At 44.5% G+C, this 14,236-nt stretch overlaps 1 protein-coding gene across 2 annotated transcripts in view; it reads right to left on the bottom strand.

Annotated features, from left to right (window-relative positions):
• Positions 1-8,980, bottom strand: part of RNF130 (ring finger protein 130) — a gene marked incomplete at both ends in the record, with an annotated part of 128,280 nt that extends 119,300 nt beyond the window's left edge. The window contains one exon of one of the 2 annotated variants that reach the window (XM_079701684.1): positions 8,712-8,980. In XM_079701684.1, the coding sequence (XP_079557810.1) occupies positions 8,712-8,958 (247 nt within the window). The remainder of the gene's footprint in view (positions 1-8,711) is intronic. The other variant, XM_079701685.1, reaches the window with a different exon arrangement.
• Between the last annotated feature and the right edge of the window lie 5,256 nt (positions 8,981-14,236).

Below are 14,236 nucleotides of genomic sequence, written 5' to 3'. Positions count from 1 at the left end.
GCAGGAGCTTGGCGGGGCCGCTCTCACTGCTCTGGGTGCCTCTACACTGGCTCGTCTCGCTACAAAACAAATGCTGAATGCTATTTTTGCTTCTTGCCTTTTTTCCATTAAAAGCGAAAATCCTCTTCAGATTTCTGAAGAGGAAATCAAAAATAGGTACTAGGGCTTCCCTGGTGGCGCAGGGAGGGTTGGGGGTCCGCCTGCCGATGCAGGGGACACGGGTTCGTGCCCCGGCCCGGGAAGATCCCACGTGCCGCGGAGTGGCTGGAACCGTGAGCCATGGCCGCTGAGCCTGCGCGTCCGGAGCCTGTGCTCCGCAATGGGAGAGGCCACAACAGTGAGAGGCCCGCGTCCACACACACACACACACACACACACACACACACACACACAAAGGTACTAATGTAGGTCTTTTGTAAAAGCAAAGTGTAAAGCGAACTTTCAAAAAGTGGAGATTACCCATAGTTAAGTCTTCATGCTTTAACTACAGATTGATCTTAAACAGTGAAAGCCAATAAAAGCACTAATATCATCATGATAAGAATATTATACAAAAGCCAAGTCCTGTCCCTTTCTAGGATTCACTAACTGCTCAAAACGATGATACATTTTAGCTTGATTCCTGTTAAGACAAGAATACTTGGTCTTAGAGTTCCTCTTTTCTTATTGGTGAAAAACATGAGAGTTCCTCTTTTCTTATTGATGAAAAACATGCCCTCTTCAGTTATTTCTAGTATCTTCCAGTTTTCTACTCATTCTAACCACTGCTTGGAATTCATTCAATTCTTCTTGAAGCTAGGGAATAAATTTTTTAAAAATACCAACCGTAGACACTTACTTGTTCACTTTAGAGAGTATGACTTTCCCCCTATGGAGAAGGTTTTATATTAAAAATAATTTCAAAAAAATGAGAGAAAAGAAAATGAGAAATATCACCCACAATCCAATCAACATAACACAACCATTTTTATTTTTGCATATTATTTTGAGTCCTTGTCCACTGTAAGCATATTTAACACAGTCAAAGTTCAATCACTATGTATTTACTTTTATAGGATATAGCCAGCTTTCACAATGATCCCCTTTAATGGCTGTGTAATATTCCACTAAATAGATATATCATAATTTACTAAACCTACTTGGGAAGCAATACAAGATGTGGTTAAAGTATAAGCTCTGCAGTCAGACAGACCTACATCAAGTCCAAACTATACTGAATCACCACAGGATTCAGCTGATGGATTACCTCACTCGCTTTAATTCATCCAACACTAATTACCAGTGCCACCCTCCCATGTTCCAGGCTCAACACTAAGCACTGAGTATGCAGAAGTGGACACTGAGACAGGATCTCTGCCTTCAGAAACAAACAAGATAGATATATAATTTCCAACCATGTTAAGTGCTATAAAGAAAAAAAAACCCACTAAGTGTGAGACTGGAGTGCCTTAAATTCCCACCCACAGAATGAGGATATAGTACCACCGAGAGCTGTTACAAGGATTAAATGATAATCAATGTACAGTATTTGGCACCATTCTTGGTACACAGTAGGTACCCAATATATATTAACTATATCACTGCCTGGGATAAAGAAAGAACACCAAAGCAGGAAATACCATCCTCTCAGTATACTCTTTCCTCTGTCAATATAAATCCGATACTTTTTCAGGTTTGAGTTTACTGCTAGAAGTTTGATGTGGGTCTTTTTTAGATCCATTTCTCTCCTTATTATGTTCAAGTTTTCTTTTACCTCCCTGAACAAACTGAATATATTTGTAATAGCTGTTTTAACATCCTTATCTGCAATTCCATCATTTGCCCATTTCTGGGACTGTTTCTACTGCCTGTTTCCTGTCTGGTATGGGTCATGTTTTTCTATTTCTTAGCTTGTCTGCTAATTTTTGATTGGATGCTAGTCTTGGATTTCATGTTTTGGGGAGCTGGATTTTACTGTATTCCTTTAAATATTATTGGGGTTTGTTCAGGATTAGTTACTTTGAATAAATCTGATCCTTTTAAGGTTTGCTTCTAAGCTTTGGTAGGTGGGTCCAGAACAGGCTTTTCTCCAGGGCTAATTTGGCCTCACTCCATGCCTTGTGCATCAGGTCTTTCTACTCTGATTAGTGAGAATATGAACTATTCCCAGCCTTGTGCGAACTCCAACAATTCTTCCACCTGCTGAGTTCCTAACAGTTCTCCATAAAACGTGCAGATCAGTACTCAACCAAAGGCCTGAGGGGACCCCTTACAGCTTTTTAGAGCTTGCTGTCTGTGTAGCTCCCTCCTCTCCTATACTTGACCTCCTCACACATTCAAGCTGCCTTTGCCTCCCTGAGCTCTGAACTGTCTCATCAACTCGGGGAGACCACCAGATTCTTTCTGGGTCCCCCCTCCCTGTGCTGCAGCTTGGAAACTCTCCAGGAGGTCAACTGAGGCAGTCACAGAGCTCTGTTGTTTATTTCCTTTCTCTCAGGGATCACTGTCTTGTGCTGTTTTTTGACCTATTTCTAAAACTGCTGTTTCACAACTTTGTCAGGTTTTCCAGTCACTTGAGGTGGCAAGATAAACCTGGTGTCTGTTACTCCATTATGGCTGGAAGCAGAACTAATCAAGTTTGACTTCAAGTTCCACATTTTCAATGAAACTTCTCTAGACTACAAGTCCAAATAATTTTTCATTTCTCTGGTCTTTGTACCATTTACGATCTAGCATAATAACAGAAACCCTACAGTATATTCTGTCCCTCAACACCCCACCACATCCCACCATACAGCTTCCAGCAATGCCTGCTATCAGTTTCACTACCAGACCAAGCACCACAGGATTAAATGCAATCACATATTACAGTGGCTTGCTAGTGCCAGGCACAGTCCTAGGTGTTTGGCTGAAACAAAGAAGACACTGTTCCTAATTTCCAAGAGCTCACAGTTTGGGACAACTGAGGAATCAAATTCTCACCCATAAATCCATAACATAGTCTTAATGGGAAAAACTAAGGTATAAATGAACCTTTAGAACAGGGATTGTGGGTTATCAAAAGTTTTCTTAAAGGGCCAGAGAATAAGTAGTTTAGGCTTGGAAGCCATACAGGCTCCTGTAATAACTGCTCAACTCTGCCGGTGTACCTTGAAAGTAACCACAGACATGTGAGTGAATGGGCATGGCTGTATTCCAATAAGCTCTGTTTACAATAACAGGTGGCTGGCCCCCTGGCTGGAGTTTGCAGACAGCTTGCACCACCTTCTACAATGGCATGTCCTGTTTGTGCCATCCAGACAAGACTGATCTCAACAAGAAAACCAAGTTCTCTCAGGCAGAATTACATACTATGTCTTTTGCACACACCACAGAACGTGTATAACACAAGCACAGAGTAGGTGCTTATCAAGGACTTTTTAATTTACTTCATTTGACATTTGAAGGGTTCCCTTTATTTCACTCAAAATTGCTTCCAACAGTAAAGAAATCTACACTTACTATGATTTACGTAAAAAAATGAATGCCTAGTGCATAAAATACTCTAAGATGATAAAACAAACAAATGTTGATGATCCTGTCAACTTAATTTCATTTTGCAAATAAGTCAAGGTTGCTATACTTAAAAGAACCAGCTGTGAGGACTATTCATGCATCCCAGTGATGTGGACATGGTCCAAAGCACTACCAGGCTTCTTTGAGAATTATCTAAAGAAAGAGTTCACAAGCACATTAAAAAACTGCCTCAAAAATAATTTTCAATGGTCAAAATTAAAATCTATCCAGAAAAGACAAAGATTTGGTATATTGCATGTATTTTTCAAATTGTTCAATCAAAAAGATAATCTCACAAAACAAATTCTAAATGTTTAAATCTGTTTTCATTGTTGCACAGTATGTATGTATATATATCCACACATACACACCCGTGTGACTGGTGTGAAAAAAAATAGTATCCTTAATGGGTTTATTCCGGCAGGTTTGTTTAACAAGATTTGTCTTATTACTTTACAGTCACACTTTGTTCAAGATGGAGGGAATCTTGGAAGCCATCTAATCGAACGTTCCTTCAAATGAAGGATTTCCCTTTTGTAATATTCAAAACAATGCTCTGTAGTTCGTTCATCTCTTAAAACTCATAGTCAGAATTGAACATGAACTAAAGGTGTGCTTGGCCTATAACGAAGTACGACCAGTGCTACCCAGGATCCAGATGCTCAAATGCATGCAAGATTAGAATGAACTCATCAGTGAGCACTCACAGGCTTTGTCCTGTGACATGCAGCTCTAAGCCTTATCTCCCCTCAACTCCCTTCCCTGGAGCTAACTTTTTTTTACCCAAATCAAGAATACATATTCATTCCTATTAACTTTTTTCTTAGTTTCAGCCCACCATTCCATATACTGAGATCCTAAGGATACTCTAGTCCAATATTTCAGTTAAATATATCATGTCTTTATCAAAATCACTGGCACAACAATCAAAGAACTTCACAATGTGAAGAATAACGGGAGGAAAAATTGAAGGCAACAAGTATAGACAACACTTTGCCATAAAGAGAAACAGAGAAATGGGATGGCAGCAGGATGGATATTTGGTGGGGAGGTCAAATGTTTAAATATATATATTCAAATATTTAAATGCTAATGAATCATCCAAAAGCAAAGGAAAAATACAGTATGTAAAAACATTTTCTAAATTGTTAAATTCTAAATTATTAAAATTCAACACAAATATAATTTATCATAAATTGCTTGGTCATCTAATTTATATCAAAATTTGGTTTTTAGAGCCTCCAGCTCCTGAATTCTCTTTCAAGATCTCTGCTTCTAGGATCACACTTACTTTTTCTCTGAATATTTTGAACTCTCTAACTATATCCAGTAGCCCCTGTCTTTGCCATTATGAAATTGAACATCACATGGCCCTCTTCATCCAAGATCTTGTTTCCACATCAATTGCCTTTACTCTCAGAATTTTAAAAACCAAGTTCAGGCTTAATGGATTCATCCAATAGAATCACATAAAACATAAGAATCTAAGATTTTTAAAAAAATGTTATTGTATCCCTACAGTCAGCAAGATGGCCAAAAAAAGTTTATTAATTTGGTAAAATTGTTCTCCAAGGCTGTAACATCCAATCCTGAAAATTTCTAGGCTAAGTGGCCATTACCAAATTCTTCCCACCAGCACATCTGCATACAAAATGACATCATCAACAACAGGGCCTTCTCCTCTCCCAACCCCCACGCTAGCGTCAAACAAAAAGTTAGTGTGCACACACATAAAGCACATTTACAGTGTCCACTGAACAGTAAATGCTGGCTAGTTTACATTTGTTTATAGATCTAAGCTCACCCTTTGAGTAAGTAGTAAGAAAGCAACCATGAACAACCACGATCTGTACATAAATATAAGGTGTGTTCTTTCAAAAGTCCATTTCTAAAAATGAACTCTTTATCAGTTAAAATATGAAATTTGTTATCACCAAACAAATGAATCTCCATTTACATCTATTTAATGATAAAGAATATATTTTCAAAGTACAACACTTGTTTATGAAATATTTTATAAAGTTTAAACAGTTTCCAAAATGTACTTTTAAAATACTAAAGCATCTAAGGAAAAAATAGCCAATTTGCCCTTTAAAGATATAAGACAAATAAATCTTGCTCAGTAATTCATACATGCCTAATCAATAGAAACAATGCAAAATAACAAGAAACGTTTTTACTTTCACAAACCAAGTCATAGATTTAAAATGAGTCATCATGTTAAGCTCTAGAAAAACTGTAAAGTTATTTTGCCTTTATGTTCATTTCTACCAAATATTTGTCCTCAAAATGAATTTTCATTAATTTCCCATCTATTGATCACAGCTGTTTTTTTTGCCAGGAATTCTGTCTCATAACTGTTTTTTGTAATTTGAACATCACTTTGTTCAGTGTCAACACACAGTAAATCTTCAATAAACATGTTAAGAAACAAATTATAAGAGCTTAAGAGTCAGAAGGAATGCATAATTTTTTCTAAAAATACAAAAATTTGAGACTCACTAAATCAAGAATATCATAATGTGAAATACCCAAATATCACACAACTTTTAAACCATTTTCTTTCTTCTTTTATTTGAGGTATAATTGACATAAGCCATTTTCTTAAACAGGAAAAGTTTTAACAGATTTCTACCACCATTCTTGTTTTTAAAATACATTCCTGGGACTTCCCTGGCAGTCCAGTGGTGGGGACTCTGCATTTCCACTGTGGGGGGCAGGGGTTCAATCCCTGGTCAGGGAACTAAAGATCCTGCAAGCACATGGTGCAGCCAAAAAAACCAAGAAACAAACAAACAAAAAAAACAAAAATAAAATACATTCCTAAATTCCTGCTGCAAAAGCACAAAAATGTCTTAGATTTCATGTTAATCCATCTAGAAACAACTTACAGGTAAATGACATAAAAACCGCCACTAGACTGTGAGATTCAGGAAGAGGAGAGATTTGTTTTGTTCACTGCTGTGGTCCCTCCCCCTGCCCCAGTGCCTTGGATGGTGGCTGGTACCAGTAGGTTTTCAATTAGTATTTGCTGGATTGAAAGAACCTATGTGTGCAGACTCCTTAGTACAAAGCCAGACCCAAACCTGCAGGATCCCACCAACACCATGAGAAAACATGGAGCAATCTCATGCTGTGCAGATACAAATTGAGCCTCTAGAGAACAGAGGGCAGGAACAGAAGACAGACACTCAGGGGAACTGACTGCAGACTCAGTTTCCACACGCTGCTCCAATGTATTCACATTGATGCCGTGTTTAAACTCCACCAATTTAGAGATTCAGTTAGGTTAACAAATCTCCTCTTGTAAGAATGCAGGAATCATTTACACTTCTCAATAACCTTATGGTGTAAATATTTCACCATTCCACTTTGCAGATGAAACTGAGGCTAAAAGGCCGAATTACTTTCTTAGAGTCACAAAGTACCTTCCCAGTGTCACAGTTTATGCACAGCACGACTCGGAACCTTTAATCCTTTAATGCTACCTCCTCGTTGACAGGGGAATAGGACTAACCTTTACCCACATATCAGTGCCCAATACCTTTCTATCCAAACACCTAAAACAAGTTTTCTTAAAGATGGAGCTTTTGTTTGGAGTGACAGGCAAGCAACAAGTGGTTTCAGAACATGGATCACTTATGAGGTAAGTATCTAAAGTGAGGATCATGGATTTGGGGTGCCTGGGGGAATCAAGCCCCAAAGCAAACCACAGATTTCAAAATACTGCACAGGGCCAGCTCTTGCTCTAGAACAGTTTGCCTCTCTCTCTTCCTCTTCCTCCCCTTCCACGTGACCCTCACAGATCTCAGCACCAGAAAATAGACTACCATTGTCAGTGCCATAGTTTGGCAACATTATATGTCCCAACCACAGTGACTGGCACAGAACAAGCAAGCAAATATTTACTGAATGAACCAAAGGCCAAAGTTGTTTCTGTGGGCAAGGTGGGACCCTAACTGCCTTTTTTAACAAAGTGGAGATGAGAAGTGTACCCTAACACTTGATTACTCGTGTAAAAATGAACTTTCAAAAGGCAGGTGTAAACTGGGGACAGGCTACGGTCAAAGCCTTACCTGATTCTTCTTCCTCAGCTAGATTGCCTCAAAGAAGAGAACAGCTTAGCACGTTAGCATTCAAATACAGATCTCAGAAGGCGCATGATGTTTTAATATTTTAGAGCATAAAAACAAACACCATTACCTTATTTAGGTTGCCTAGTTTAGGTCATCTTAACACGAACAGCAGCTTAAAAAAAAAAAAAGTCCCCTCTCAGCATTCTCAGGGTGAGAGTGGGTGGGGGTTGAGAAGAATAGTAGGCATTTTTCCAAAAAGTTTGCTGTGGGCCAAAAAACAAAATCACACTCCACCGTGTGGGAAAAGTTTCCTTTAAAACATGACCAGAAATTTATACAAATATATGCTTTATACCAAATAATTAAACAGAGCCTATGATAATAGGAAGACGTAAGGTTAAGCCAAACGCTTCAGAGACAACTCTCGAAAATTTTATCCATTTCCCCTTTGGTAGACTCCCGTGACCTGACGACTTGGCTACAGGTTCCAGTTGGTATTGGATTCTTCATAACGTGTGATTTTCAGGCGTCAAATTACAGTAAAACTGGTGGGGCAGAATAACAGCCAAAAGCAACAGGGAAGATGCCCATTTTTCTCCTCCACCCTCCTCTCACTTGCCACTTAAGAAAAACGGCACGCTTCTACATTAGAAAAGGGCCTCATCCTTCGAGATTCAATGCAGCGCTAAGTCTGTGATTTCGGAAACGAACCTGCGGAAATACAGGTTAAGACCTCATCCATCATGAACTAGTTTTGCGCTCTTCCACCACCTCCTTTGTCTGAGCTGTCCCTGCAAACTCGCAGTTCAATGCCTTCCTGTAAACAAGCTAACTAAACCAAAAGGAACGTTCTAAGTCTTTCTCAAAAGAAGAACCCAATAACGCGTCTGAAGCCTCATCCCAGCAGTGGGCAGGCGGGGGTGCACACGACGGGAACCTCGACCCTGGGGCCGCCCGCCGAGCTGCGCGACAATCCGGGCCGGGGTGGGGGCGCCGCGCCCGCCGCCCCCGCGCCCAGGCTGCGGCTCCCGCGTGGCCAGGGACCGGGGACCATCGCCCGCCGCCTCGCCACGGCTTCTCTCTCCGCTGCCAGGCACTCACCTCCGTGGATGGGGAGCGGCGCCAGCACCTGACCGCGGACCTCGGCCTTGGGCGAGTCGAGCCCGTAGCGCCCGCGATCGATGCGGAATGTGAGCGGGGCGCCGCGGCCGGGCTCCTGCACCGTCACGTTGATGAGCGCCGTGTAGTACTCCTGGCTCGCGTTGTCTGCCCGCGCCGGCCACAGGCTGCAGGTCAGCAGCGCGAGCGCGGCGAGCCGGGCCGGGCCCGCCCGCGCCGCACCGCTCATCGTCCCTCCGGCCGCCGCCGCTGCCGCTGCTCTCGGACCGGGCTCCCGGGCCGGCGCCGAGAGGCGGTGCGGGCGCGGCCAGCGCGGCTGCGGGAGCGCACGCGCGCGGCCGGTGCAGGGCCGGGCACGAGCACGGCCCTCCTCGGTGCCGCGGCCCTGCTGCTCGCCGCCCTCACGTCCGCGGCCCGCCCGCGGGGACGCGCCCATGGGCCCCTTCGGCGAGGACGAGGGGTCAGACCGCGCGCGGTCGTCTCCTCCGGGTCCCTCCAGGGCCGTGGGGGCGGGCCCTCTCCATTCCCCGGGGCCGGTCCCGCCGAGTGGGGGCGCCTCGCAAGGACACGACAGGTATGGGAGATGCGCCCGAAGAAGAGTCTCTGGAGCACAAAGTCCCGGTCGCCGAGCTGCTGCCTCAGGCGCGCGCTCGCCACCGCCCCGCCCCCTGTCAGCCGGGTGGCACGGCGCAGGCTTGGGGCTCAGCCCCGCCTCCATGCGCATGCGTGCGAGGCCCTGTTCGCTCCCGCCCGCCTGCACGAGGGCCCGAGGAGGCCCCCGCACTTTCTTAACCCGTCCCCGGCCGTGTTTATACGTCAGGCGTGATGCGCCTAGGATCTGGAGCCTGGGGGCTTTCCAAGGGCCTCTGGAAGAGTTTGAGATGAGGTTACAATAGAAAAAGGGCTAAAACTTTAAAATTAATTTAAAGATTAAATGTCTATGGGATTTCACATTTCAGCTGGTCAACTCCAAGTCATATAATTGGCATCACGGGAGGGAGGATGCTTCTGTGCAAATAAGAGTACAGGGGCTCACTAGGCCCGGATCTTTCAGGACATCTGAGTTATTAGGAAGGACCTCTACAGACTAGATGAAACCTCCAGAGGCCCTTGGACAAGGTGGAGACTGTGGTGAGACTTTTCCCCCACCCGGGACCCCCCAGCACACACACTACCCTATACACACACACACACGCACACACACGCACACACACACCGTGTCAGTTAAGCTGTGCACCCTTCTAAAGCGTAAATGAAAGGGAAGGGTGAGTCTAGATTTGGGTGTAGCTGAATTCAGGAGCTTATATGATATTGGGCAGCCTACTCATCATTGCCACGAAGCGGGGAGTAAGGATGGCATCTTCTGACCAGCCAGGCCTGGATCTCCCGCCTCCTATAGTGGAAAGGAGGTGGAAGTCATCCCTGCTCAACCAACTGTACTGAGAATCCCAGAGAGAGGCAGCATCCCAAAGGAACGCTGAGGCGCACTTTCCAGGGAAAGGGTGTGGATGTAGTGCAGGCCAACACATCAGATGTCCACTGGTGCCTTCTTCTCGACATTCTTAACAATTTCTCCCTCCAGTTCCTTCCCTTCCATCCCTACTACCTTTGTTTGTCTAGTCCGTGTCCTGTCCTGAGACTGCGTTTTATTTACTTGCATACAGGAAGTAACCAGGCCACCATCCTAGGCCCTGTACTCAAAGAGCGCTCTGCCCTGGCCCTCTCACAGCTGGACCCCTCTCACAGGGCAAGGAGTCCTCGGAACCAAGGTACCTCCGCTCTGGCACCTGAGACCTAGGCATTCCCTTTCCAAACAGCCCTGGGCCTCTTCGGGCCTACATGGTAGGGCTCTTTGTGGTAGGGGTCTTCTTACTCCGCTCCTATTACTTAATATGCTGTGGCCTGTCCTTGCTTGAAAAGCTCATGCCCCCTACTACCTTGTCCTTACAAGGGTCTTTCAAAGTGTGGGGTGCTCTTGCCCCCTGGCGTGAGAGACAGTTACAGAGACCCACAGACGCCACCCTGTTAAGTCAGCTGGGGAGAAAGCAGGTCCCTTTCAAGCTCTCTTTTGGCCCTTCTGAATTTGTCAAGGAGAAAGTTGGATCTAAAGTGCTTTGAACACGATCCCCCTTCAAACAAAGTGGGATGAGGTCTTCGTGCACAGCTTCGGCAGGCACCAGCATCTAGAGCAATGTTAACAACAACCTGCATTTGGAGTGTAATTGTCTTTAATTTTATGGAGACCTTTCCATTAGGGCAAGAGATTTTTCATTTATAAGTAGTGATACAAAGCTACCTTTTAAAAAAATTGTGGTAAAATATACCTAACATAAAATTTATCATCATAACCATTTTAAGTGCACAGTTCAGTGATATCAAATACACTGACATTATTATGCAACTGTCATCACCATCCGCCTCCAGTCTCTTCTCATCTTGTAAAACTGATAACTCTGTACCCATTAAAGAATAACTTTTCCCTCCCCCCAGCCCCTGGGACCACCATTCTATTTCCTGTTTCTACCAGTTTCACTATTCCACTCATATAAGTGGAATCATACAGTATTTGTCCTTCTGGCACTAGCTTATTTCACTTAGCGTAATGTCCTTCAGGCTCAGTCATGTTGTAGCATGTGTCTGAATCTTTCCTTTTTAAGGATGAATAATATTCCATTGTATGTATATACCATACTTTGTTTATCAGTCTGTCAATGGACACTTGGATTGCTTCAACCTTTCGACCACTGTGAGTGGTTTACCAGAATGCCACTGGTTCAAATCCCTGCTTGGCCACATGTCAACTGTGTGACCTCTGCAAGCTCATGTTCCCTCTGAGGTCAGTTTCCCTCTGTGAAGTGATACTAATGACCTCTCCCTCTATAGTCCTGAGAGACACAAATCAGATGACGGGTGCCTGGAAGCTATAGCTGCTGCAGTCACCCCATTTCCCTCTGACTTGCTACTGGAGGCACAGGGACTTGTGAAGGGTTTGAGTGGCTGCCTGGGTGAGGACTGCAGTGCTGCCCTCCCACAGCCGTTACCCAGAACAGACCGTCCCGAACGGATAGACCCTCAGGCTGGTCAGTGTCCTGTACACTCAGGCACCGGGAGCCCCACTGCAAGCAGGGGCACAAGGTAACAGCATTTTATTTAGAAAAGTGTAAAATACATTTGTACTGGTAATCCAAAACTCTTAATCTTTCCTAACTAAAAACTTCAAGTATAAGAAAAAGTTGGAGGATGGCACAGTGAAGCCCTGTACCTCATCACTTGGGTTCAACCAGTGTTAACATTTGGTTGCTTTACCTATCGCTTTTATTTTAAAATTGTTTTCCTGAACAATTTTATGACCCTTTGGACTGTTCTTCTATATTACCACGACCAAAACAATGAATAGTAATTCTGTAAAATAATGCATATCTTACCCTATTCAAAGGTTCCTAAACGTCTAAAAATACCCCCTCACCTCCATGTTTTCTTTGAATGGGATCAAATGAAGTTTCTGCATTGGGTTTGGTTATGTCTTCTTCTAGAAATTCAGACTTTGAGGTCACAGGCCCAGCTCCAGCAGATCATAAGAAGGAGATGGCCGTCCTGCAAATTTGAGCTTGTGTCCTACCCCAGATATACTACTTAGAGTTCACCAGAAAATATACTGCATTTTCTGCCATTGTCTTGTCACTAATATGAATACTATTGTTTCATACTTTTTTGTGTGGACACTTAAGTTATACCACAGTTACTGTAACTTTCCTCATTTTTAATATACCAAGAACCTCAAAAAATGGAAGTGACCCAGGGTCTTCTCACCTCCAAAAGGGCCACTAGACGAAGGAAGTGGCAGCCTTCCCTCCCTTTCCTGGTGGGGTGGCGTCAGGGAAGTAATGGCGGGACGTGGGGAGTGAGGACCTTCCACACTGGCGGTCCTCTGAGCCCAGGCCTCATAGACCACCTCCATGAGAGTGGACCTGGCGTCAGATCGGGTGATGCTATGAAAATCCCTGTAGACAGAGGAGTGATGAGAGACAAAACAGCTCAGATCTGGAACCTGTAAAGGTCCTGAGTCCAGAATTTAATTCTCCTGAGGACTCTCAAACGTAGGGATTGTATGCCCATTCTGCAGATGAGGAGACTGAAGCTCAGAGAAGTGAGATTTTTGCCCAGTGAACTTGTCCCAGCTAATGAGGTGGTGTCCCTGGGGTGGAGACCAGTCTTGGCCAGCTCTAGGACCCTCACTCATTTCACTCCTGCAGGTTGGTGCCAGGCTCAGGATTCAGAAGATGCCTGGATTTCCTGGTACTTGGCCCAGGCCAGGAAGCCAGAGGCTCCTCCAGGAATTTGGGTGGGGCCTGGGGCTGATGCTGAGTGGGCACAGGCTGCTGGGGTGGGAACCTTTTAGCAGGATTGAAGGCATCACCTCGTACTCTGTCAAGATTTATTTGGTCAGAGTGACGAATGACTGAGAGAGGAGACGCCAGCTGGGCTGAGCTAGCCTGGGCAGACCAGCCCTCATGTCTGACTGCTGGTCCTCAGGCTGACCTGGGGTGGTGGTCCCTGGGATCCCTAGGGCCCCTTGCCAGGGGGCCTGGCTGTATCTGGAAGGGCCCTCTGTTCACAGGCTGGAGAGATGTGTGCAGAAAGAGACTCTTTCGGAAAGCTGTCTGGTGAAGGCAAGGCAACAGAACCAGTCTCAGAAAGGACAACACCCAGCCGACTCTGGGAGTCTGAGCAGTGGGAACAGAGGGGTGGCTTCATCAGGGCACAGCTGTTGGGCTAAGTCAGCATTGCATCCCTTCAGGAAGAAAGCATCTGACTGGTCTAGTTTGAGTCAGGTGCCTACACCTTGATCCTAGTAACTCAGGGCACCTTGACTGTCAGCCTGCCAAGGGAACATCAGTGGAGGAGAAATAGCCCCCAGAGCTGACATAGCCCAGTGACACAGGAGACAAGGGCAGCTCTGTCTGCTGCAGGAAAACCACACAGGCTGCTTGATCCTACTTCCTGCCAGGTGAGTGCCGCTGGTTTCTTCCAGAAGTAGAAGTGGGGTTTCGAATCTTTCTCTTCAGACCTGTTATCCAGCTGGGAGGCCGTGCTGCTTCCATTTATTTGTGATCAGCTCCAAGACTAATATTAGAGTCCCAGCAGCTTTTCTCTGACCTGGGGATTCAGGTGGATTAATGCAAAGCAAACTGCCAGTCCAGAGCTGACACCAGGCTCCACGCTGCTTTTAAAACAACGTGCAACACAAGAAAAATAAAACTATGTGCACAAAGATGTTTATTGCAGCATTAGCTATATGGGCAAAACGTTGGAAATAAGCTCATTTATTTGTTAAGCAAATTATGGTACAACAAATTTGAGGATGATTATGCAGCTATTAATATATTGAACAAGTTGTAACAATGTGAAGAATGCTTATGATGTACTGTTGAGCATAGACACAGAATACAAAATAAATCTCTGGTTGTCACTCTGTAAAATAAGTCCACATGTGTGAATGAGGCCAA

This window comes from Hyperoodon ampullatus (genome assembly GCF_949752795.1).
Source record: "Hyperoodon ampullatus genome assembly, chromosome: 4".
Classification (NCBI taxonomy): Eukaryota; Metazoa; Chordata; class Mammalia; order Artiodactyla; family Ziphiidae; genus Hyperoodon; species Hyperoodon ampullatus.
The sequence above is the reverse complement of the archived record's forward strand: the minus strand, read 5'-3'. Positions and strand labels throughout refer to the sequence as shown.